This window comes from Odocoileus virginianus, chromosome 8, assembly GCF_023699985.2.
Source record: "Odocoileus virginianus isolate 20LAN1187 ecotype Illinois chromosome 8, Ovbor_1.2, whole genome shotgun sequence".
Classification (NCBI taxonomy): Eukaryota; Metazoa; Chordata; class Mammalia; order Artiodactyla; family Cervidae; genus Odocoileus; species Odocoileus virginianus.
Window position 1 is genome coordinate 22770905 of NC_069681.1, and position 27350 is coordinate 22798254.

Here is a 27350-nt window from a genome sequence, read left to right on the forward strand (position 1 = left end):
TATAAAGTTTTAAGCAACAGAAAAAACTAACCAGATAATTTAGCTAGAACTCTCTCAATAAAAAGGTTGATTATAGACAGATAGACACCAGTATATTTCTCAGATTGTCAAATGACCCATTTGAGCTAGAGTAAAATGTAAAACAAGTTTCATCCTGCATGCATATGGCCTGATAACAGGGCTATGCTTTTCAACTGTCTAGAGAGAAAGTATCACTGGGAAGGCCGTGATGGATTAAAAGAAGCCTGGGGTCAGATTAAAGACATGGTTACTTCTATTTTCTGTTGTGTCATGATCCCAAGGATCTTTCTTTATTAAGAGTTTGATTTTAACCATATATTAGTAATACTAGGGAAAGGGAACGAATATAATATTCATATGGGAAAGTCATTTTTACACAGAATTTAAATGCAAGGTAAATATAGCATATTATATGTAGAATACATATTTTGAGAATTCATCTAAGTTATAACAGAAGTTTTAACTCAGATGTCACTTGTTTCTGGAGATAATATGGAGTAAAATGTGAAAAAAAAATTGAATGCTAATTTTTAAAGCCTTCCCAAAACTAGTTTGGATTTTTTCACAGAATCCATTATAACTAAATTTTAACAATCAAATTTCTGCCATAGCTTATTCCCCTGCAAAAAAAAAAAAGTGTGCATATATATGAAATATCCAGATGTAGACTTATGTTATCTCTTAGCAAAATGAAATTATAAAATTGATAACATTTTTCACAAAAGAAGTAGAATGTTAATGAAAGCTATCATATTAATAAAGCAGGAAGTGCCTTGTTTCCAATGAGAAAATAGAATGGCTGCTGAAGTGACTTATTATTATGTGTATGCTTAAGAATATGCCATAATTACATAGCACACAAATCTGTGCACACTAAGCTCGATGAGAAGGGTGAACCAAGGAAAAGTTATATCAGGGGAAGAAATCTGAGCTCTGTTAAAAATAGCTTCTAGTGAATTTCTAGGCATAAATTAAGGATTGCTCATAATATCCAGATTATACATCTTGCCTATAATACATACTTATTTAACAATTTTTCTGCAACAGAATTGGCCTCTTATTTCCCTGATTTACTTTATATTTTTATCCTTTAAAGTGTTGATATTTAAAAATCTGAACATTTCAACAAGGCCTGACAAATTGAAAATGTGAAAAGTGGTGATCACATTTGCATCTAGATAAAGACTCATAGAGACAAACAATCCTGTATACTTTATTACATATGACCATTTCTTCATCTTTTTATAGGCATTAAGGTCACATGGCTTCAGATACTCATACTTTCAGCCTCACCCCTGAATTATCTATCTGCTCAAAAAGCCCCCCAAATCCAGAATTATAAGGAACAAGACTATAGTCTTTCCCCACTCTGTCCTTTCACAACGTACTCTAACCACCTGATCAAACTAGCTGCAGACACATAGAGACACTCAAACACAGCTGGAAAATATCTGTTCATTCATTCAAAGGAATATTTTAATTTTCAGGAAAACCAGATGTTCATTGCAGTACGACATAGAATCCTCATTTTCCTGTTTAACTGGGAGGAAGAAATTTTAAGGTCACCTTTACCAAGATTTATCAAGAGTAACAGAATCAAATCTCAAACAAAATATTCACATATGTGTCAGTCTTTATTTGTGCACATTCTATTGCTGACCAAATGACTTCTTTATTGGAGAGAAAATGAAGTCCTTTGGGTCACACATGCAATAGAAATTTGATGCACCAACAGGTGAAATCTACAGGACTTGGGGGAATGTTTGACAACGTGCTTCTGATGGTTCAAGTAAAGAGGGGAAAATATGGGAAAAGAGGAGTACCTCAGAAATGAAGGAGGGTCAGAGTAAAAGACTGCAGGGAAGGTGTAAGTGGTTTCAGTTAGTTCAGAATAATGATAGTATAATGGTAACAGTAGTAATGGTGGGAATAACAGCAGAAACCAAAAAATTAGGCACTGTGCCAAGTGATTAAAATGTAAGATCTCATTTGAACTTCATAGTCACTCCACTTCATTTAGTAATTATAAATGATGTTATTAATAGTATCTCATTTCTCAGAGAGGAAATTGGTTTAGAAAAGTGAGATCAATTTCCCAGGATCAAGGAGCTGACAAATGGTAGATGCTACATTCTAACTCTGGGCTTCCCCTGTTGCTCAGCAGTAAAGAATCTGCCTTTGATGCAGGAGCCGCAGGAGACACGGATTCAATCCTTGGGTTGGGAAGATCTCCTGGAGAAGGGCATGGCCACCCACTCCAGTGTTCTTGCCTGGAGAATCCCATGGACAGAGGAGCCTGGCAGGCTACAGTCCATGGGGTCACAAAGAATCGGACACGACTGAAGCCGCTGAGCAGCCCGGCGCACTCAAACTCTAGGTAGTCTGACCCCAGAGTTTCTCTGTCCTCTTCATCCTCTGCCCTTGGACTGGGAGAAAGTGAAAGTGAAAGTCTCTCAGTTGTCTCCAACTCTTGGTGACCCCATGGACTATACAGTCCATGGAATTCTCCAAGCCAGAATAATGGAATGGGTAGCCTTTCCCTTCTCCAGGGGATCTTCCCAACCCAGGGATTGAACCCAGGTCTCCCACATTGCAGGCAGATTTTTTACCAGCTGAGCCACTAGAGTGTCAGAAGTAGAATTCAAACAGTCAGAAATAGTTCAGGAACTCAAGTTTCCAAATACAGACATTTTCCCTACTTTCCCTCTTCTACCTCTGTTTGCTAACTTAAGTCTTTACACAGGTCAATGAGAGGACCATGTTTCTGATCTATTAAAGAGGCCACACTCTTTAAGATATACACTCAAAATAATTCACTATTGAACGTCATGCTTGTTAATACAGCAAATGTATCACTATTACATCAGCATTACCTGTATTTCCATCTCCACAGCCCACCACTATTCTAAAACCTGTGCTTTATAAGTGGTTCCCTAACACTGACCGAAGCAATCTATTCTGGAAAGAAAGAACAAAGTCCTTTGCTGTGACCTTGAGCTGTTTCTTTTTAGTTTCCATATTCACTTGCTAAGTCCTGAAATTAAATTTCTTAGCTTCCAGGGATATCATTGATTTTTTTTTAATTTTTGTTGGAGTTTAGTTGCTTTACAGTGTTGTGTTGTTTCCTGCCATGTAGCAAAGTGAATCAACTATCCACTATATGTACACATATCTCCCCCTCTTTTTTGGATTTCCTTCCCATTTAGATTACTACCAGCATTGAGTAGAGCTTCTGTGTTATGCAATAGGTTTTCATTAGTTATCTATTTTTAAATCTTTCATTGGTGTATGTATGTGTGTGTAGGGAGTTTTCAGGAAATGTAAAGATATAGGTTTCTTTTGTACATAATTGTTTTTAAAATAGTCAGAACTTTACTGTAGGTGAAAAGCGATCGTTTTCATAGTGAAAAAATCAGCAACCACTCATTAGAAAATATTTATTAAGTGACTACTGTCACTTATTGAAAAGGTGACAAGGAATATTTATTGTTTTTGCAGCTACATAAACATCTAATGCCTTAGTTATCATGAAAAATTTTAAACAGAAATCCTATAAAACGTCTAATAGTGCATTGACAGAAACATTTCATTTGATTTTTAAGTTACTGCATTTGTGTCATAAACAGACAAGCTAGAATTCTAAAGTTCTACATTTTTTACATCTTAATCTAAAACTAACATGTTATTATTGTTTTTTGGCATAGTTTCAAAACATGTACTTCCTTAAGTGTATATTCCTGATTTTTTTATCTAAATGTTGAACTGATGATATCAAAACTATACTAATTTAAGTGTTTTTAGATGCCTTCAAACTAAGCATATTTAATTATTGACTGTCCTTTTAAGTCAGTGTTTTTTTGAAGTGTGGCATGCTGACTATAATTGTAATAGATGGATTTTTATGAAAAGTTCAGATTTTGAATTCTCCCCTCTGTTGACTGATTCAGAAACTTCAGAGGTCTTTAAACACAAAAATGAAGGAACAATTCTAGGAGTCAACTTTTATTCAGACTTTTTTTAAATTTCAGATTTCAGCTTTAGGGAGGAATTGAGACTCATTAGATTCTGAACACCTATGGTTTTACTTCTTCCAACCACTCTCCCCAACCACCCTACACTAAATATCTTTTCTGTCTCCCTTAACCATATGTCTAGGTGATATTCATCAATTTCCTGAAATTTTGAGTTATTAAAAAGTAGTCCCAGTTCACTTTAAAACGTGAATCTTACTCTCAGTTTATAGCTCTCCTCTTCCCAACAAAGGCTTAACACAGGGTTCAAAGGACCTGAAAACACTGATTTTTTTGCTTGTCCTTCAAGCCCAACACTGGAATGGAAGGAGGGACCTAGGCTTTTTCTGTTTTCTCCATTCCTTGGTTTCTTCAGGTAAGAAGGGTAGCAGAAAATGTTTGTTAAAAGTCTTCTGTGCTTCCCTGGTGCCCTGGTCACAGCTCTTTCCTTGTTGGTTGTCTGCATCTCTAGCTAATCCTGAGTAGCCTTTTTGCCAGGTCTTGACCCTCTGACTCTCCTGATGGGTCCATGAGCATTCCTCAGATGGCCCTGTATACATAGTTCTCCAAGATTCAGCTCTTCCTGACATCTTCCAGTCTGTAAACTCTCGTAGCCAGCCATTGGCTCCTTTAGGAGTCCTGTGACCCTAACAAGGACAGGAGAGTGAGATGGTGAAAGCCTGGTTTCTTCCTGTGGTGTGTGCCGGCTCCCCGGGAGATTCCAAACCCCGCTCCCTCTCCTGGTAGGAGGTCAGGCTGCTGCCAGCTGCCCAACTGATGAATCCTATTGTTTGTCTGTTTTCCCTGAAGTCTTAGACCCAAGGAGAGATGAGCAAGCCAAGGGTTTGGGAAGATGCCCCAGCAGGGATTAAGACGCCATCTTCTCCTTTTAGAAATCCCCCATCTTTATGAGGGATTTTCTTGGAGTCTCCCGCCCTAGACTGAGGAGGGGAGTGGTGCTGATGAGACCACGCCCTCTCTTCCTCCGGCTGTTCTAACCGCACCCAAACTGGAGCGCCCTGAGCTGACCGACCCCCTCTTCCCAGCGCTCTCTTTGTACATACGTGGGCAGGAGGGGCAGGTGGTTGCTGACAGATATGGTCCTCATACCTCTTGTGTTGTGTACATGCTCATGCTCGTGTCCGATTCTTTTGCGACCCCATGGACTGTAGCCCACCAGGCTCCTCTGCCCATGGGATTCTCCGGGCAAGAATACCAAAGTGGGTTGCCATTTCATACTCCCAGGAACCTTTCAGATGCAGAGATTGAACCCACATCTCCTGCACTGGCAGGCAGATTCTTTATCATTGCATCATTTGGGTAGGCCTAGTGCCTTCTATGGGTCTGGCATAAGATGAGTCTCTACCAAGTGAAATTGCTGGGTTTAGAGTTCTTTTTGAACAAAACCCGAATTTTGACCAGAGACGACTAATTGTGCCCCCAGCTTATGGAGGGGGGTGAAAACCCTCCAACGAAGATAAAATCTTTTTGTTCTCTTTATATTCATTGACTTGGTGTCACAGCATGGAATTCAGTGTTCAGTCAAGAGACTTCCAAGGTCAGGCCCCTCAGCTAGCTTTGGGGCTGCCTTAACAAGCCCTTGGGGTGTCCTAGGTGAAAAGGTGACTAGCTCTTTTGCTTGGGGTTATTTCCTCTTTGTGTAAATACTGACAGTGAGAAAGGAGAGGCAAGAGGTCTGTTTTGCAGAATTACACATTTTTTTACATGAAATCGAGGCTGGTTAATTACAGCACTGGAGGGCTGCCTGCTGCATCTCATCCCCCACAGTTAGCTTCACGTGATGGGATGTAAGAGAACACTCAGGCTTGATGAAAACTGTTATGGGAAAGGTAGAAAAAATAGTCAAAACTTCCAGGCATCCGCAAATATTTTCAAAAGGAAGTTCTCTGACTCATTTGCACTGTGATCTTTCCGTTGTTGGTCCCCACAGTCTTACATCAATGCTTGTAATTAGACCTCCACCACCACACTGAGAAATCATGTCATCTGTTTATAAACAGGACAGAACAATTTTGAAATGTTCCCATTGTGGGAACAGCACAAACATTTTCTGACAGACGCTCCCTCAAGCTTTGTTCTCTTCAGTCTCTTTTAGTTAGCGTGAATCGTTGACTATCTGGATGTGTTTTCCAGCCAGTTAATAGCACCCTCTAGTTTTTCTCAAGGCTTGTTTCTTCTGAAATTTCAGTGAATGTTGCCAGAATAGAAGAAACTTGATATGTCACTAACATGCTCGTGACAAATAGAAACCAGTAGCCCTCAAACAGGTATGTGGTGATGGAGGAAGTGATTCAAACAGCTATGGGAAGTGATTCTCGAATCTGGTGCTTTGAAAACAAAAGATCCCAAAAGATCAAGAAGCACTAACTGCCAGTCTTACTTACAGCTCAGGTTTAAAAAAAAAAAAAAATGGGCTGAGTCCTCAATTTCATTAGGATCTCTGTTTTTTCTATACAGTTGTGCCTTTTGAAAGTCAGTAGTGCAATAATTTTTTATGTGATTCAGAGGGTTAGATATTTAATGTCTATCCTCTGAACTTCGAGGAACTGTAATATATCTGAATTGTGAGTTTTTGTTTTGACTCTTAGGAAATCTTTGAGGTCATCTAGTTCGAACTTTCAATTGAAGTGTCATGTTTTTTAATCCATCTAATAAGAACAGAGTCTGCTCGATATTAAGGAGCTCCAGGTTAAAATCGTGCTTTCTATTGAGCTGCTAACTGCTGCTTCAACGCTCCTTCCTGGTGGTCTTCCTCCTGCCCTCAGACTCAGTGCTGATTAGTTAGCAGTGGGTCCTGGTGTCTTTACTCTTTTACATAATTATCCATAAAGTATTTGAAATTATCTGTTTTGGTGACTGTTAATAATCCCCTTTGGCTTTCCAGTTGGGTAGAAGCTAAACAAGAGATATGATTTATTTATAAAGGGAAATAAAATATAAATGCTTTTGTTGGTTAGCAGGTCTTTTAAATATATTTTATTTTAAAATACATACAAAATTTGAAAACACCAGAATCAAAAATTCATAGACCTGGAGTGACCTTTAGAAGTCCAGTGAAACAGGTCTCCACTTATTGCTAGAATTCCCCTGGAGTATGACTGATTGCTGGGGGCTTCCCTGCTGGTTCAGTCGGTAAGGAATCTGCCTGCAGAACAGGATACCTAGGTTCAATCCCTGGGTCTGGAAGATCCTCTAGAGGAGGGAATGGCAACCCACTCCAGTATTCTTGGGGCTTTCCTGGTGGCTTAGATGGTAAAGAATCTGCCCACAATATGGGAGAGCCAGGTTCTATGCCGAGGTCAGGATCATTGCTTGAATTTCCCTGGAGTATAACTGGTTGGAATCTTAACCCTGAAAGGTGATCCATTCCAGTTTTGGGACAGTTGTGATTGCCAGAAAATTCCCTTTACATTGGGCAAGAAGATTCCTTTCTATATCTTTCATATCATAGATCCAACTTCTGCTTTCTGGGGCAGACCAAAGCAAGTGTGTGCAGGACAGTTTTTCATGTCTCATAGCATCTATTGTGATGACTGATTTTCATAGGGTTTTGCTAATTCAAACAGGAAGAGTCATGTCGGGCTTATTTATACCATTAAGGTAGAATTATACTTCTTGTTGGATTCTCTCCATAGAATTCTGTGATAATCCAAACCTTTCATTTTTAGAAGTGAGATAACTGAAATCTAGAGATATAGGGCTTCTGGCTAAGATTACAAAGCTGATTACTAGTTGAGGTGAGCCTCACTCACCTATTATTATCATTGCACTTCTGAGGAAAGTTAACTTGAATGTATTTGTTCAAAGACTGCAATGCTTATATGGCCTCATCTCTGGGAATTGGCAAAGTTTTGAACAAAGCAAAACAAAGAAAATCCATTGTGAAATCTCTAGGAGCACTGCCTAAGGAGACTGAGGTCCAGTTCTTGTTTTTCTATTAATTAGCTTTAGTCACATGACCTTTTGGGGCTTACTTCTCTTAGGTACTTTGCAGTTGCATGCTGGATTCTCAGACTGTACTTGGGTTTAGTAGGAAAAAGCACTACGAATGTGGGAGGGGAGAGTTTTTCATGGGTATTGAGCATTTTTCCTCATTTCCTCATTGGATAATATAAATTGTAAGTTTCCCACAAACTCTAAAATCAGTGCCTGCATCACATCTTTTTCACATCTGATACATTCCTTTCTTCAGAAGGAGGATGTGATCATTATCACCTCCCCAGTTATGCTCAACCTTATCTAGTTCTCAAGAGAGATTTACTTATGAAAGAAATCTCAAAAGGAAGATATAAACAACAAATCTAGAATAAAACAAAGGTTTACAGCAGACTCTAAAATGAACTCTGTAATTACTTTAATTGAAATCAGTTCTTATCTGGGTTCTTAACTTATATGTGACAAAATTAACAGTAAAACTTTATTAATAATACTAAAATATTGCAAGTTTTTCACCAAATAATTATGAGCATCAAGTCTAATATACTTTTCTTTCAAAGTTGCATTGTAAAAATTTTCACAAACACATCTATCAGCAATATATCACAATTTATTTATTTTTAATCAGTCTCTCATAATTTTTGCTGCCTTAACATTAAGTTGTACCACTACTTCATCTCAGCTTTTTTTCTCCCCCTAGGGCACAGATATATAAAATGTTGACAAACACGTAACTCATATGGTACCAGCATGATCACCATATAGGACAAAGAATGGCCCAGCAAGTCAAATTTGGCCCTTTGCTAGTTTTTATAAATAGTTTCATTATAACAAAGCCACACATTCATTTATTGTTGCTGTTGCTCAGTTGCTAAGTTGTGTCCAACTCTTTGCGACTCCATGGACAGCACGCCAGTCTTCCCCATCCTTCACTAATTCCCGGAGGTTGCCCAAGTTCATGTCAGTAGTGCTATCCAACCACTGCAAAGCCTAAATAATTTATTTTCTGGCCCTTTACAAAGTATGATGGTAGTTTAGATTGTTATAGATGTACTTTATCAAATCAAGACAATTTCCTTCTAGTCATACTTTACAGAAACCTTTTGTCATGAATGAATGTTGAATTTGGTCAAATGAATTTACTGCACCTATTGTAAAGATTTATTGCATCTAATGGAAATATTTTTTTCCCCAAAATATCTATTGATGTGATAAATTACATTGATTGATTCTTAAATATTGAAACAACCTTACATTCTTAGGAAAGATGGCATTTGGTCATGACTTACTATCAGTTTTATATGTTACTATATTTAATTTACTAATATTTGTTGAGGATTTTGTGCATATTCATAAGGATTATTAGTGTATAGTTTTCTTTGTATTATTTTTGTCTGACTTTTTCTCAGAATAATACATACTTTTAAACATCTTTTTCCTTGTAATTTTGTATTTCATTAGCACTGGCATTATTTCTTTCTCAAATATTTGGTAGAATCACCATGAAAAACTAGACCTGAATTTTTCTTTGTTGAAAGGTTTTTAGCTATGAATTCATTTTCTTTAATGAATATAGGACAATTCAGGTTACTCTATATCCTCTTTGTGAGTTAGGTAGGTTTTGTCTTTCTTTCTTTTTTTTATTTTTTTCATTTTTTTTCCCTGTCTTTCAGGGAAAATGTCCAAATTATTTATGTTGTGAAATTTGTGAGAATCAATTTGTTCCCTTTATTCACTTTTTATCCTTATAGAGTCTATAAGATCTATATTCATTCCCATCATTCATTTCTGATATTGATCGTCTCTTCTCTCTTTTTTCTTGATCAATTCTGGCTCGAATTTTTTCAATTTTATTGACCATTTCAAAGAACTAGATCCTGTTTTCATTGATTTTCTCAAGTTTTATGTTTTAAAATGTATTGATTTCTGCTCTTATTTTTTTTTAATGTTCTTCCTCTGCCTGTTTTGGGTTTAATTTGCTCTTCTTTTCATAGTGTCACAGTTAAAGCTGAGATCACTGATTTGAGACCTTTACTGTTCTCTAATTAAGCATTCTACTTTAAGTACTGTGTTAACTGCATCACAAAATTTTTAGTTGTATTTTCATTTGTAATGATTTCAAAATATTTTCTAATCATTCTGTAAATTTCCCTTTGACCAAAGTTATCAGAAATATATTATTTAATTGCAAAATATTTGGAGATTTCAAGATACAATTTATTATTGATTTGTTCTTTACTATGGCCTATCAAAGGATTGTCATGCAGTTACGTTTTGCACTTTTATCCTATTTGTCCATCTCTTTTAAATAGTAAATATTTAAACATTGCAAATGTATAAATATGTTGAAGTTATATAGTCTGTCTTGGCGAATGTTCTGTGTGCACTTGAAAAAAAAATGTGTCTTCTGCTATTAGACTGTTGATAGTGTTGTTCAAATTTTCTATATTCTTTCTTTATTTTTTAACTGGATATAATAGTTTTGCAATGTTGTATTTGTTTCTGCTGTACAACAACATGAATCAGTCATATGTGTACATATATCCCTTCCCTTGTAGCCCCGGCCCCATCCCAACTTCTAGTCAGCACAGATCACTCAGCTGAACTCCCCTGCGCTTTACAGCGGCTTCCACTAGCTATCTGTTTCACACGTGGTAAACGTGTTTATGTGTTCATGCCACTCTCCCAATTCATCCCACTGCTGTGTCCACAAATCCATTCTCTACCTCTGCATCTCTATTCCTGCCTTGCAAATAGGTTCATCGGTACCGTCTTTCTGGAAGTTCTATATTCTTACTAAACTGGTTTGTGTACTTTTAGAGAGGAATAGTTAAGTCTTTAACTATGATTCCACCTTTCTCTATATTTAAGTTCTATGGCATCTTGCATTATCAGGTTATTTTGTCAGCTGCATTTATATTTAGGACTGATCTGTCTTCTCAGAGATTTGACCTTTTTATCCTTATGTTTTATTCCTGTGCATACATAGTAATACTTCTTCTGAAATATATCTAGTCTTAAATTAATATAACCACTTAAACTTTTTTGATTAGTATTTCATGGTATCATTGTTATTCATTCATGTTTGGCCTATCTAAGGATTGTCATGCAGTTATGTTTTACACTTTTATCCTATTCATCTGTCTCTTTTAAAAGTATGTTTAGAGTTTATCTTTCATTCAATGCAGTTTTTAATATTGGTAGATTTTAAATCTACCCTATTGTTTTTCCTATTTGCCCCATCTGCTGCATTTTTCCTTTTTTTTTTTTCTGCCTGTTCTTGGATTGCATTTTATAACACCATGTTTATTTATATCTTTGACTCTTCATTTATGCATTTAAACATATTTTGAGAGAATGCATTAGGATTTACAACATAAAATTTAATTTGTCACAGTCTAACTTCAAATAATATTTTGCTTTAGATGTAGTGTAAGAACCTGTGATACTGTGCTTCTCATTCCTCTTTCTTGTCTTCTGTGCTGTTGTCATGTGTTTTTCTTTTACGTATGTCATAAGCCACAGTACAGTGCTACTATTTTGTTTTGCCTTGGGCAGTCAATTATCTGATAGAGCAATTCAAAATAAGAAAAACATCTTTTACGCTGATTTTCATTTTAGTAATTTCTGAATAGAGATATTCATTTCTTTTTATAAGCCTAAATGCCTATCAGTTATGTTCTGCTTTAAAAAATAACCCTTTAGCATTTCTTGGAGCATGGGTCTCTGTCTGAATTTTTTATTTTCTGAAACAAGTTTTTCATTCTGTTTTATTTATTAGAGATATTTGTGCTGTGTGTAGAATTCTGGATTGACTTCTTTCTCTTTCCAGCACTTTAATGATGTCATTCTGTGTGGTTTCAGACAATCCATTTGATATCAGTCCTATATTTTTTCCTTTATATGCAATGTGTCTTTTATTTCCACCAAATCCACCAAATGCCTTTAATATTTTTTCTTTATCTTTTTTTGAACAGGTTGAGTAATGATGTATCACAGTGTGCATGTGCTTGTATGTGTGTGCGCCTGTGTGTGTGTTTTGTTAGGGTATTTATTTATACCTATGTAGAAGCCTAGACAGAAGTGTATAGCATTTGTGCCTGAAAATGGATATGCCCTATCTGTTAGGACATTAGTGAAGGAATCTGAGGCAGTAGAGTCAGAAGCTGAGCTGGATTTGTGTTTCATTGTTGCTGCAATCAGTTTCAGGCCACCATATACAAAGACTGCAGTCTTTGTTCCCCGCTCTCCAATTCATGGGCTTCCCAGGCGGCTCAGAGGTAAATAATCTGCCTGCTAACACAAGAGGCCTGGGTATGATCCCTAGGTCAGGAAGATCCCCTGGAGAAGGAATGGCAACCCACTGCAGTATTCTGCCTGGGAAATCCCATAGACAGAGTACCCTCGTGGGCTACAGTCCATGGGGTCACAAAAGAGTCAGACAACTGACTTAGTAACTAAACAACAACAACAACCTCAATTCACACATTGAAATCCTATCCCACAATGTGATGGTTTCTGGAGGTGGAGCCTTTGGGAAGCAGCTGCATCGTGAGGGTGGAGTCCCCCCAAATGGGGTTAGTGCCCTCAGAAGAACAGACCAGAGAGCTAGCTCACTGTCTTTCTGCCAAGTGAGGACACAGAGAGAGGTCAGAAGTCTACGACATGAAACAGGACTCTCACCAGAGCCTGACCCTGACACTCTGACCTTAGATTGTAGCCCCCAGAACTATGCAAAGTAAATTTCCATTGTTTACAAGACTGCACATCTGGAGTGCTTTGTTATAGCAGCCTGAACAGATAAAACAGTTGGGAGAGATAATTATTCTCAGAATTGCTGCTCTACCCCAGCTTCTGGCCTTCCTCCAGCACCTGTGCCTCTGAGGGAGGTCATGTCCAGGTGTTTATGATCCTCTAGTGGTTGTCAGCTTACTGGGTGTTTATCATCCCAGTGATGTAAGGCAGAAAGCCTGTCTGTTTTCCAAGTCGAGGGTCAGACTCAGGTAAGCCTATGCCTGGGCATCAGGGAGCATCTCAGTGATCCAAACCTTCCTTGTCATGGTGGTAACACTGTGCAGGTTGCATGCAGGAGGGTTTCCCAGCCTTCCCCTGTTGGTAAGAAGCATCTAAGGATATTGGCATAAATGTTAGTCCCAGTTCTATTTTCTGCTTTTCCCAGAGGGCTTCTTGGGGTGCAGGAGCCTGGATAAAGCTTTGTGCTTCCTCCCAGAACCAGGTTCTTGAGCAGTGTCAGGATCTATGGAAATTAGCTTACAAGTGAGTGGACACTCCCTTCGTATCTGTGTCCCAGGGGTTCTGTCCTCTCTCAGTAGCTCATGCTCAGCTTTTAGAAATGTGTTTAAGAAGTTTTTCTGAACTTGTCTTAATCTCTTGTATTGATATGGTGCCAGTGTCTCTCACCCTGCCACCTGACCCAGGGGAGTGAATGCTCTCCTTGTCACTCTCTTTGCAGCAACTGTTTTCTTTGAAGTACAGGCTCCCTGGTTTCTCACCTCTCTGACAGATCCATGAAAAAATATGATTCTATATTTATATGACTTTTTCTTGCTTTAGGACAGATATAAAACTCTGTGCTATCCACATTGGTATCAAACTATCATTATCACAAAAGAGTCTAGTTGTTTTCTTGTTTTAATGTAGTTTTAAAATCATACTTATCCTTTTTATATTTCCTGATTCTAGATATCTTCATATTTTCCCTTCTCATTATTAGGCTCTAAAAATAGATTTATAAAATTTTAATAAGATTCTGGAAATAAAGATATACAGTGATATGTTATAAGTAATTTCTAATATTTGAAAATTTAAAACATTTCCTATTAAAAACATGACCATAATCAAAGGAAAGGGATTTTTATTTTCTCTGGATATAGCTTAGAGCTATTACTAGAAGTATGAATGTTACAATCGCTTTTTGAACAGAACTGAAATCAGATCTCTGAAAGTGCTAACTGCTTACAAAAGCACAACAAAGTACCCTGGTCAATGGTATTAAGACAGTTATGTTCAAAAAAAAAAAAAAAAGACAGTTGTGTTCAGTAGATGTAAGAGATCCAAGTTCAGCCCCTGGGTTGGAGAGACCCCCTGGAGTTTGCCTGGGAAATCCTATGAACAGAAGAGTCTCGTGGGCTACAGTCCACGGGGTTGCAAAGAGTCAGACACGGCTGAGCACACATACATTCACTAGACACAATTTTTTCATAAATCTTTGAGTCATTTTGACTTGGCAGAAAAAATATCTTCAAGTATCTGTTTACAAATGACTATTATGATACTTTCCATGGGAAAGATATAGAGGTAGAGAGGAATCCCAGTTTGATTCAAAATTTCACAATGTTCTGAATTTATCAAATAAATAAAAAGAAACTACCTCAAGAAAATTCTTTACAAATTAGCTAAGAATCCTGAAAGTTTTATAATCTGACTGGGACTCAATTATTATTACCTATAAAAATAGGTGTTGTATTAGAGTGACTATATCATCTCCTGAAGTTCCAAGATTCTCTAATTCCTAATTATGTATCTCTGTTTCTAATGATTTGATTGAAAAACCGCTCTTACATGAATCTTTCTATAACTGCAGGTTTTATATGGGGAGAGATTAAACAAATGTGGGATGGTGGACTTCAAGATTACATCCATGATTGGTGGAACTTAATGGATTTTGTGATGAACTCCTTATACCTAGCAACAATCTCCTTGAAAATCGTTGCATTTGTAAAGGTAACTATAATTTATGTTATTGGTAAAGCAAAAAAGTTCTGTTAAGTATTGATAATATTCCATTGTTATTATTTTTATTAATAATGCTGCCTAGGGCATTATCTGTATGTGAAATTCATCATCTCATGACTTTCCTGAGAGATAGGAATATGATACATAGATAATGCACAGCTTATAGCCATAAAACAAATTTTAATAGACATTTAGAAATTGTCACCCAATTTTCTGGTATCTAAACTGAATGATGCCTAAAAGTGATTCACAATAGCTGCTCTCAATTCTAATCCTTTCCATTTCTAATGAAATTCTACCTCAAACACTGTTCAAATTTTTGCTACCAGAATCTATTTTTATCAGTTATAACTAACTGATAAAATTACACAGACAGATCAAAATATTACTCTCTTAAAGCATTGAAATTATTATTTCAGTTTAAACTAATATAGTTTGATATAATTGGATCAGAATATAATTCTTTCTCCTCACCCCATTTAACGTGACAGTGCTGAAATCTCACACACCCATTCCTCCCCCGCACTTCATACAGCATCAGTCTCATCCCGAACCACATAATTTACATAAAATGTTTTTGTTCTGCAGTGACAACTGAGATTATTTTGTACTTTGGGGGATGTTTTTTAAACCAAAGTATGATCGTGTCCTCCTTCCTGCCTTTCTTTTCACTCCTTCCTTTTCTCTTCCTTTTTAAAAAGTGTGTGTCAAAATGATGAGTGAATTAGGAAAACATAAAGTGTTTAATTGGACTGTACATGAATAATTCATGCGATCTAATGATCTGAGCTAGGAAATGCTAACACAAAAGTGAACTTTCATTCATTTAGTCTTGTTCTAAGTCGGCTCCTGAAATGTTCAGCTGTTAACAGGGTCAAAATTGCCCAAAGTTGTTTCCTGAATTGTTCAATTAAAATGTTTCCAGCACTCACCAAAACATTCAGAAAAAATGTTTTCTGCCAATTTCATGGAAAACTAGCTATGTTTTAAGAATGGAAATGGTTTGATCATTTTTTTCTATCTGCATTAAAAACGAATTACCTTGGGACTTTCTGAAAATGACAGAAAATATTATGTTAACCAAGGAAATTTTGCATCTGTATAGGAGATGGATATCTATTTTGAAGTGCATATCTTCCCAATTCTTCTTTCCTCTGTCATGATGCATAGGATATCTATGAAGTTGTTTTGGACATCTTTTTCCCCAAAAGTAATATATCTGTTTTTTTGTGACCACATGCAGTTATAAAATTCTAGTTCTACATGACATATCAATTCTTCTCATACTTTCAAGTGCTAAGAATCACCTGAAGGGCTTGCTAAAAATAGATCCCTTTTCTCCATTCCCACGGATCAGGAGTATTAGGCAGGGGCCTAATTTTGCATTTATTGCAAATTCATCAGCTAATTTTGAAGTAAATGGTCTAAGGAAGACATCATGAATACCCGTGGGCTGAAAAATTCTATTTAGTAGCTCAAAGAAATATGCGTTTGATGCCAAAAGGAACCTCTTTCATATAATATTTATATTAAGAAACATTTTACAGATCTCATCTATATGGTATTCACTTATAGTACACATATATTTTATATATAAGAACTCTGGTATATACTACATACAGTTATATAAATTAATAAACACCTGTGTATTTGGGGCCTCAGTGGTTTCAGATACTGGATTTGAATCATAAAATGAGGTAAATTCTTGATGTGGAATATCTGTTTTCTTTTCTTTTTTTTTGGAATATCTGTTTTCATACTAAAATATAAACATTGTTGCTTATACTGTAACATGGGAAATTTTATGTTAAAAATTCAACTAGGGACTACCCTGGTGGTCCAGTGACTAAGACTCCACACTTCCAATGCAGGGGGCATGGGTTCAATCTCTGATAGGGAAACTAAGATCCTGCATGCTTCACATGGCTAAAAGAAAAAAAAACAAAGAATCAACTCATCCCAAGTGATGAAGAAGAGAGAAAAGAGAAGGAAAAAAAGATGGAAAAGTACCTAGAAATAACCTCAGATGAACTCTTTGGGAAATATATGGATTGCTTATGCACTTTGGTCACAGGAGTTCAGCTAGGATTACAAACATAAATGATGAAAAGTTCCTCCCGAATATCTAATTTGTGTGCCCAAACCTGAGTTTCATGGACAGTTTTTAAGTGGCTGCACTTTAGACCCGGGTTTCCTGGGCTCAGTTTTCTCCCACCACTTACTAGTTATGTGAACTTGGACTTGTTTTTTCATTTCTCTGTGCTTCACTTATAAAATAAGGAATTTCTGCCATATACCTTTAATATGAGAAAAACATGAGTCGATCAACGTATTTAAAGTGCTGGTAACCGTGCATGGTTAGTTCTCTCCTTTCTCTTCTGCTGCTGTTTCCCCCTCCTTCATGTACTCTGAGTCCACTGGCTTTGCCTCTTGCAATGTCTTTATTATCATTTGCTTTATTTTAGTTGAAAAAGAGTTTCATGTCTGAATGCACACTGCCTTTACCACTTGCGAACTGTCTGATTTGGGGCAAGGTATTTCATGTGGGCCTCGACTGTACTATCTTTTAAATGATGATAATAGCGAAAAAGCACTGACTTTGGAAGGCTGTGATGTCATGCTGATTTGGCGACTCAGCCTTCTTTATCATCTTTTGTTCTATCATTCATTTTCCCATGCTAATTTTTAATAACATAATTTATGATTTCAGGAAAAGGAGCATTATTTCTGTACAAAAATAGACCATAAATGAGGCAAACAGTCATTATGTGAATCAAGCAATGAGAATTTATGGAGTCACATTAAGAAATTGGCTTTCCATCTATTTGTTGACAATGCAGACACTAGTGATACAGCCCCTGCCTTCAAGCAGTTCACAGAAAGGAAAGAGAAATGCACATGAAGACCTTACAGTGTGATAAGGTCTACCACAGGGACCTTGGTGGCATCATGGAAGGAACTAAATTTGGCTGGCAGTGTCTTGAAATGATTTAGAGTGTATAAAGGAGGTCACTAATTCAGAGGGATGGTCCAGGGAACTGGGGCAGGGCAAGGATGGGAAGGACTTTCCAGATCATGTTGTACAGTTTGAATCCTAAAATAAAGAGGAACCATTAGTGAGGCTGAAACAGAATGAGTCAAATGATGATGATTGCCTGAAGTAGAGCAGTGGATGCAGGAGAAGTTAATATAAGGTTGGCTTTGGAAAAAAAAAAATTAGGAGGTAAGATCCACAAGACACGTGATTTGTTGTTATGAAGGCTGGGATCATAGGTGGGATCCCAGGATGGTCTTGACGCTGCTCCCCAGTAAATAGTTCACTTCTGATGGTGCAGGCAAGATGACCAAGGAGTTATAACTGGGATCTCTGTTGGAATTGCCCAGGTTCTGTCTTCTGATACGGGTGCATAAACAGCAGCAAAAATCTAACCCTTGGTCATCTGGGTTAAGTGATGGATCCAGACCAAATGAACTATCAGTCCTTCAAGAGGGATACCCTTCTGTAACTGGTCTGTAGGGAAACAACCTCATAGAATAGGTCTAGCAGAAGGGCCATTCTTATTTGGTTCATCCTTTTGCAATTTATCCACCTGGAGATTTTTTTTAACATACAAAAGGGTCCTTTTGGCCAAAGCTGTGATCTGGGCTCTGATCCATACTTGGTATGGCTACTGCCTGTACCACTTCTTACCAGTGTGATTTGGGACAAGTTAACCTGTGCCTCAACATTCTTCTCTGTAAGATGACAGGAATAATCAAATTCCAGACAATGTTTGTGAGGATCACATTAATAAACACATTTAATGCCATAGAATGGAGTTTAATATAAGCACTCAGTTGTTTTTTTCTTTTTATTAAAATGAAACAGCATTAGATTATACAAAGAAAACACGGAAGTTCACGTGACTTTAGGATTCTCCTCCTTCCCCACAAGGCTTTGTGGTTCTACCTTACTGCCTTGATTCATTAGCATTTCACAGCTCAGGGATTGTAGTTTTTTAAAATTTGCTTTTAATTTTTGAAGGATAAGGTTTGTCAATCATTTCTTGTTCTCACCATGTATAAAAGGTTAAGTCAATCTAGAGCTTGATGCCTGGGCACACTTGGAAAATGTTAGTTTATCTTCATTAGGAATCATTTTCTCCTAAATATTACCCAGTCCCTTTTCCTACGTATAATTTGTCTCTTATGTCTATCTTCTGTCATTTGGCAGAAATGACTGCAATCCTATGCCTCATCCATTGTGTAAATAATATTGTCAGAAGTCAAAATGATTAGTACTAAGACCATTTCTTTCAATGATCTTGCTGGAATTTTTCATAGCACCGTTCTTCTAAATAGTATAGACCTCATTGGTCCCTCTTCTTATCAGCCAGAAAGAAGGCAACTGTAGCGAATTCTCCAAATCATGAACTTTTCTAAATATTCTTTAGTTTTATGACAAAGAGCTGTAGATACTTAAATCTGAGTTGTATAGTATTATCTACCATAGTAGAAAATCATATGCCTTCCTATTGTCTTTCACTTCTTAATTATCTAACCAGTTTGTAGAAGGGGAAATGTTTTCACCTTATAAATTAAGCATTAAAACCAGCATCTATTTTTTGTTTAATTTTATAGGACAAATGTTTTCACTTTGCCTCAACTTAATTATTATTCATTTTGAGTACTTGAATTTTACGAGTATGCATCAGACTCTAGAGAATATAAAGATGAACTTTTCCTATATTCAAGGAACTTAGGACCCACTATTATGACGCAATCCATCTTCCTCTCCTAACACTTCTGCTAAGCTGTTCATGATCTGGCTTCAGCTTTCTCTTAGAGTTATCACTATTCCCAAAGCCTCTGCAACCCAGCTATATTAAGATGCTCACGTTTCTACAAATGATCCATCTTTTCTAATAATCATACTTTAGAATATGTCTGATTCTCCACCCGAAAATGCTTTTTGAGCTTCTGTCACATATAAAACACTCTGTTAGATGTCCAGTACCAAAAACACATTAGACAAAGCTCTTGACATGGAAATCTGACAAGGAACTCAAAGGTAAATATTCTGTTTTCAAGGTCTGCATAAGAGCAAGTTCCTTACAAAGAATCTAAATAGAAATGGAGGCTTAAGGCAAAGTCAAACTATGATAGGTTTGTAATTTATAAGCAAATACATGAGAGAAAAAGGAAAGCAGGGATTTCTGGTCCTCAAAGAGCTATAGGTGTGTACATATCTCTTGATTTCTCTCTGACATGGAATTACCAGCTCTGGTCAGCAGGATCCTAGTGTCCACTCATCTGTAGTACAAGAGAACTTCTCACAGGAAAGACAAGCACTGCTTATTATTTAATGTCTGTCTTCTTCACTGTATTGTAAGTATGCATGGCATGAGTTATATCTTGTTTGACTACCACCCTGAAAATATTGCCTGACACAGAGTATGCACTCAACACATATTTGATAAGTGATTAATAGGCAAAGAATGAAAATAATTAGAATTTAAACCCATTTTCTAGATAAAGGGTCCAGTATTCATAGAAAGGCATTTTGGTGAGAATGTGAGCGTAGTTTGGACAATGGCCAGAATAGAAGGCTTGGGGCAGAGCAGTAAGCACCTAACTGGGTACAAATGGAAAGTTAATCTCAAAAAGAAGTGAAGTCCCAGGTTCCAGAGGCTTCGTGTGACATGTTGAGAAATGGAATTTCATTGTGAGGACATTGGTGTCATTCAAGAACATTAAGCCAGATTGCCTGATTGGTCCTTTTAAAAGATGATCTGGAGGAAATAAATGATTGTAGGGACAAGATTCAAGGCAGGGACAAGAGTTAGAAGGCTATTATAATCATTTCTGTAGGGAATAGATTTCCTACAGAAGTAGATTTCCTACAAAAGTTCCTTTTGTAGGAAACTTTTTTAACAGTGAGGATACCAATGTAGAGGAGTAAGAACATATATAAGATTTTGGTTTCAAAGGTTGGGAGTTTGCTAGGAAGGATTCTAGGATCAACCTCAAATGCTGCCTTAGGTGATTTACTGCCATCCACTGAGATGAAAAAGCATGAATTGTGAAGGTGTTTGAGGATGAAAAGAGGATGAGTTTCAATTCTGACCTGTGAGTTTGAGACACCCATGAGATATTTAAGAGAAAATGTCAAGAGGCAAGAGAATATAAAATATGAATGTAAGTGCAACTTCTGGGCTGGAGATGAGGAGTTGGGAGTTTTAGCATATAAGTGACAACTGAAATCACAGGAAATATCCAGGGAGAGTAGAAAGAATAAGAAGAAAAGGGGTCTGAGAAGTGAACTTGATATTTCAGGTGCAAGTGAAGAAGCAGAGCCTGCTAAGGAGATTGACAAGCATCATCACTCTGGCTGGAGGCAAACATACAAAGATGCAACTTGAGTATAGATCTTGTGAATAATTTTTAGAAAATAAAGCCAAAGGAAACTTTAAAATTCAAGATAATCTTGTCATTCCCTATAGGAGGTGTGGAAAATATGTTTAATCACTGCAAAATTACCACTTTTCTGTACAGAGTCACAGAATAGCTTGGTTTGAAAGAAATTTTTAAATTGCTTCATAAAATAATGCCCTTCTTTAAAACCTGACTGAAATGTACATAAATGTGAGTGGCAGAAGAAAAATTAAAGAGTAAAGTTTAAACAATGGAATCAAGAGAGAATTCTTAAAGTTTTATATCTTGGTTTATTGCTAACAGGAAACAAGGTTTCTGGGTCAGAGAACAGATAAATTCTTTACTTACAAAACAGCCTTCACATTGGTCCCCCGTGCTCCAAGCTCACACAGGGCAACAGAAGAGAAGCCAGAAGTGTCCTCCACAAACATGAGTTTGCATCACAGAACAGCAATGGGGAAATAATGCATCTCAGAGCTTATGGAGCACAGCTGGGCCTGCTGCCCGTATTCCCCCATGGAGATGGAAAGAGAAAGACCTTAACCTAAAATGAACAAGTTCTCTCTGGAGAGGCAAAGGTCCCTCTGGATTATTACCCTTAGACTGTAAGCAGATGGTTCCAGGGGAGATATTTCTCAGTCTCTCAGGAGGTCTCTCTTTAATTTCCAAGTCTTCATTCAAACATCCTTTAACCCTGTGCTTAATCATTGAGTCGTGTCCAACTCTTTGCAACCCCGTGGACTGTAGACCGTCAGGCTCCTCTGTCCAAGGGGGATTCTCCAGACAAGAATACTGGAGTGGGTTGCCACGCCCTCCTCCAGGGGAATCTTCCCAACTCAGGGATTGAACCCGGGCCTCCCGCATTGCAGGAGAATTCTTTACCTTCTTAGCCACCAGGGAAGCCCTTCTTTAACCCAAATACCAGCAATGTTTTTCTCAGGACACCCCAACCAGGTATAAATGTGAACATATTCACACAGCATTGTTTCTCATCATTTATCCAGAGTGCTGGACCCTGAAACAGTCTTGGATAATTATACAGGGGCAGAAGCTAGCATCTCATTTGCAAAATGGAATCCATCCTCTTATGATTTTGCAAGGCTCAGCTGAGAGAATCTGCTAAAAAAGGATTCTAAAGTACAGTAAGTCAACAGCAGAGCTGGAGTCAGTGACCATGTGACAATGAATTTTACATCCTACTGGCTCAAACAGGCTGTGATGCCTAGAACAAGGAATGGCATCTCCACTAGATTCAGTAACATCAAAGGATCCTTCAAGCTTAGAAAGCAAATAATCTCTATCCGTTGCCAGTCTCGTTAGCACCAGATAGAATGTATCACTTTCTTTTCTCTTTTCCCACCGCAGTTTGTATTCATCTCTCAGAGCATTTTTATTATAATTATCTTTTCCTTTCATCCTCATTTTTCCATGCATGAATATTTAATGGGATAAGATGTCTTTTGAGCACCTACGACCTGCAGAGCATTGTGTTAAATGTGGTGAGAAATTCCAAAAAAACAGTTACATCTTTAAGAATGCTGTTGTTTAGTATTTTGTACATTTTGAGGTATGGTCCTCAGCCATATAAGTTAAAAGAGAGAGAGATGATTAGCCATCAACAGAATGGTAGATGTTCTCTACTAAAATATGTGTGTCTTTCCGTGTACCCCAATATTCATTGCAGCACTGTTTAAAATAGCCAGGACATGGAAACAACCTAAATGCCCATCAGCAGACGAATGGATAAGAAAGCTGTGGTACATATACACAATGGAATATTACTCAGCCATTAAAAAGAATACATTTGAATCAGTTTTAATGAGATGGATAAAACTGGAGCCCATTATACAGAGTGAAGTAAGCCAGAAAGATAAACACCAATACAGTATTCTAACGCATATATATGGAATTTAGAAAGATGGTAATGATAACCCTATATGCAAGACAGAAAAAGAGACACAGATGTACAGAACAGATTTTTGGACTCTATGGGAGAAGGCGAGGGTGGGATGATCTGAGAGAACAGCATCGAAACATGTATATTATCAAGTGTGAAACAGATCACCAGCCCAGGCTGGATGCATGAGACAAGTGCTCAGGGCTGGTGCACTGGGAAGACTCAGAGGGATGGGATGGGGAGGGAGGTGGGAGGGGGGATCAGGATGGGGAACACATGTAAATCTGAGGCTGATTCATGTCAATGTATGGCAAAACCACTACAATATTATAATTAGCCTCCAACTAATAAAAATAATTGGGAAAAAAATAAAATGTGTGTCTTTCAAGAGAATGAGAAAAGGAAGGTGAATGTTATCTTAGACTTTGAAGGAAAAGGTGGCATAAAATACGGGGTGGCAGGAAGGAACTGGAAAGAATTAGGTGAGGTTTGATACTGCAAACTGTTGCTCTAATACTCATTACAATGAATCAAAAATCTTAATTTTTTTCTTATATCTTCAGTCCTTAGCTATTTTATGCTGAAGCCATGCATGGGATTGCTTAAGAAGAGTTATCAGGATTTAAAAATAGAAAATAATTTCCTTCTAGTTCAAACTTGATTGTTTTAAATTGTCACTCAAGCAGGCGTCTGAGTGTTGAACAAAATCAAGAACTTCTGATGTATTTTCTCCCCAAGGGGATTTTAAAAAATACTATCTATTACTTTCAAGAGAATTAATTAACATTTGTAAAGGTCTTTGGTATAAAATGCAATGTAAAAAGAATAGAAATATTCTGATGGTACTCATAGAGAAGTAATTTTTTTTTCCTACATGATCATTAGGAAAAAAATGCAGTTGTCTAGACATTTTTAGTGATGTATATGAAAAAGAGAATGTAACTTATTGTTCAGTTCTTATACACGTGTAATAATAGATGTTCATAATGTAGCATTTCAACATGTATTTGATCTTTTCTTGATAAGGATACAAATCTACTTTAAGATTGCAAAGGATAAATTTCAATGTGCTCTTTCTATAGCCTGATATCAAAATAGTTCAAAGCTGACATTTTAATCATACTTTAAAAATAATTGCTGTTCAAAGTTTAATGTAGCAAATATTTTTCTCAAATCAAATGTTTTATCTAATTAGGGAATGTTCAAACAAATATCACACTTTCTACACATGAAATATTAAAATCATCAATCCATTGACTGCGTAATGATTTCCAACTCAAGTTTTATGTACATTTAGGGTATAACAGATACAAAATACTAATGATGATGTCCACATTAGTCATTACTACGTTCATAGCCACTACTTCCTCTCATTTATATGTCATTTGTGTCCAACATGGATACCTCTAGAATAGGCAAATGTGTCAAATATGGTAAGTGAAGTCATTGATTTTGTTCAAAGTGTAGCAGTTTTCCTTTATAATGTAGTTTTCTTTTTTATTATGATATCTCTATTTTTCCCAATATAAAATCAGACTGTAGTTTTCTTCCTATGTAATGCTTTCCTTTTCTTTTTTTAATAGTTCTATTGCAAAGATCAAGGACAGATGTAATTCACAGATTAGCAAAGACTACAAATGACAAGGACAGACTAGGAAGGTCGCTTTGATTAAAGCTCATCGCTTATAAGTTCCTTTAGGAAATTTCTTATTTTTGTGTAGATTAGAAGTGCTGCCACCTTCATGGAATACATCAGCCTCCTGCCAATAAGTTGTGGTGCTGAAACTACCTGAAAAAAATCATCCTGGCCTGGGCTTGACAGATTTGTATGTATGTGTTTGTTCCATATTTTATTTTCTCCTTGTTTCTCTCTTTTCTCCAGTACAGTGCTCTTAATCCACGTGAATCTTGGGACATGTGGCACCCCACGCTGGTGGCTGAAGCTTTGTTTGCTATTGCAAATATATTCAGTTCCCTGCGTCTGATCTCACTGTTCACTGCAAATTCTCACCTGGGGCCTCTACAAATATCTCTGGGAAGAATGCTCCTGGACATCTTGAAGTTTCTGTTCATCTACTGCCTTGTGCTGCTAGCATTTGCCAATGGCCTAAATCAGTTGTACTTCTATTATGAAGAAACAAAAGGGTTAAGCTGCAAAGGCATACGATGTGAAAAGCAGAATAACGCCTTTTCAACGTAAGTCTCATGGACTTTTCTCTTGGAAATGTCGGTAGAATTTAAAGGGTATTACATTTTGAAATTGAACCATGACAAGTGGTTGCAAAGAAAAACTGTGCTCAGTGGGGAAAACAGAGATATCTAGTACATCTAAGTTTTAGTAAAATGGTCTTTTCTTTTAAATGAGCTCATATAAAAGATAGCTATGTATACTGTTTTAAAAGGTGGAACAGAGTGAAATTCCCTGGTGGTTCAGTGGTTAGGGCTCCATGCTTCCATAGCAGGGGCCATGGCTTCCATCCCTGGACAGGGAACTAAAATATCACATGTCATGTGGCACCACCAAAAAAAAAACCCCAACAACAACAGCAACAACAAAAACATTGCTGAGAGAAATTAGAGAAGACCTAAATAAATGAAGGGGCTTCCCTGATACCTCAGTTGGTAAACAATCCACCTGCAATGTAGGAGACCCGGGTTTTGATTCCTGGGTTGGGAAGATCCCCTGGAGAAGGGATAGGCTACCCACTCTAGTATTTTTGGGCTTCCCTTGTGGCTCAGCTGGTAAACAATCTGCCTGCAATGTGGGAGACCTGGGTTTGATCCCTGGGTTGGGAAGATCCCCTGGAGAAGGGAAAGGCTACCCACTCCAGTATTTTGGCCTGGAGAATTCCATGGACTGTTTAGTCCATGAGGTCGCAAGGAGTTGGACACAAGTAAGTGTCCACTTCAAATAAATGCAGAAATATATTTTAAAAATATAAAATGTGGAGTAGAAAGGAACCTGTATCTAGTGACAGCTTACAAGCACATTAACAGATAGAAAAACCAAAAACAGATTGGAAAACCAATCATGGAAGAAAATCCAAATGCGTTTCAATCTTTGCTCAGGTGTTTTTTTTTTTTTTTTCCTTTTATTTTTATTAGTTGGAGGCTAATTACTTTACAACATTGCAGTGGTTTTTGTCATACATTGAAATGAATTAGCCATGGATTTACATGTATTCCCCATCCCGGTCCCCACTCCCACCTCCCTCTCCACCCGATCCCTCTGGGTCTTCCCAGTGCACCAGGCCTGAGCACTTGTCTCATGCACCCAACCTGGGCTGGTGATCTGTTTCACCCTAGATAATATACATGTTTCGATGCTGTTCTCTTGAAACATCCCACCCTCGCCTTCTCCCAGAGTCCACAAGTCTGTTCTATACATCTGAGTCTCTTTTTCTGTTTTGCATATAGGGTTATCATTACCATCTTTCTAAATTCCATATATATGTGTTAGTATACTGTAACGGTCTTTATCTTTCTGGCTTACTTCGCTCTGTATAATGGGCTCCAGTTTCATCCATCTCATTAGAACTGATTCAAATGAATTCTTTCTAATGGCTGAGTAATATTCCATGGTGTATATGTACCACAGCTTCCTCATCCATTCGTCTGCTGATGGGCATCTAGGTTGCTTCCATGTCCTGGCTATTATAAACAGTGCTGCGATGAACATTGGGGTGCACGTGTCTCTTTCAGATCTGGTTTCCTCGGTGTGTATGCCCAGGAGTGGGATTGCTGGGTCATATGGCAGTTCTATTTCCAGCTTTTTAAGAAATCTCCACACTGTTTTCCATAGTGGCTGTACTAATTTGCATTCCCACCAACAGTGTAAAAGGGTTCCCTTTTCTCCACACCCTCTCCAGCATTTATTGCTTGTAGACTTTTGGATAGCAGCCGTCCTGACTGGCGTGTAATGGTACCTCATTGTGGTTTTGATTTGCATTTCTCTGATAATGAGTGCTCAGGTGTTTTCCAGATACTAAAGTCCCTTCACGTGTCTCTGTTATTTTCAGGTTCCCTAACCCAAAGTCTAAACATGGGGAAATAATTCAAACTTCGGGCTAACCCAGGCCATAATTCTGATGTGCATAAAACTCTCTGTGCCCTTACAGCTGATGAACATCTGGTCTTGTCTGGTGTCAAGCTCCTGTAATTCTCACAATCAGGCTTGCTGACAGCACACGTTCATGGCCACAGTGTTTCAGGCTCATATAGTCCTAATACGTGCCTGTGTCTACTTTCTTCCCACTGTGATAAACAGTCAATTAGCAGATGAATTCGGAAGTTAG

The 27350-nt window shown here is 37.4% G+C and overlaps 1 protein-coding gene across 4 annotated transcripts in view; it reads left to right on the top strand.

Annotated features, from left to right (window-relative positions):
* The window catches only part of TRPC4 (transient receptor potential cation channel subfamily C member 4), a 203094-nt gene that overhangs the window by 153705 nt on the left and 22039 nt on the right, over positions 1–27350 (top strand). For all 4 annotated transcript variants that reach the window (XM_020878213.2, XM_020878215.2, XM_070471315.1 and 1 more), the window contains 2 exons: positions 14593–14732; positions 24938–25251. In XM_020878213.2, the coding sequence (XP_020733872.2) occupies positions 14593–14732; positions 24938–25251 (454 nt within the window). The remainder of the gene's footprint in view (positions 1–14592; positions 14733–24937; positions 25252–27350) is intronic.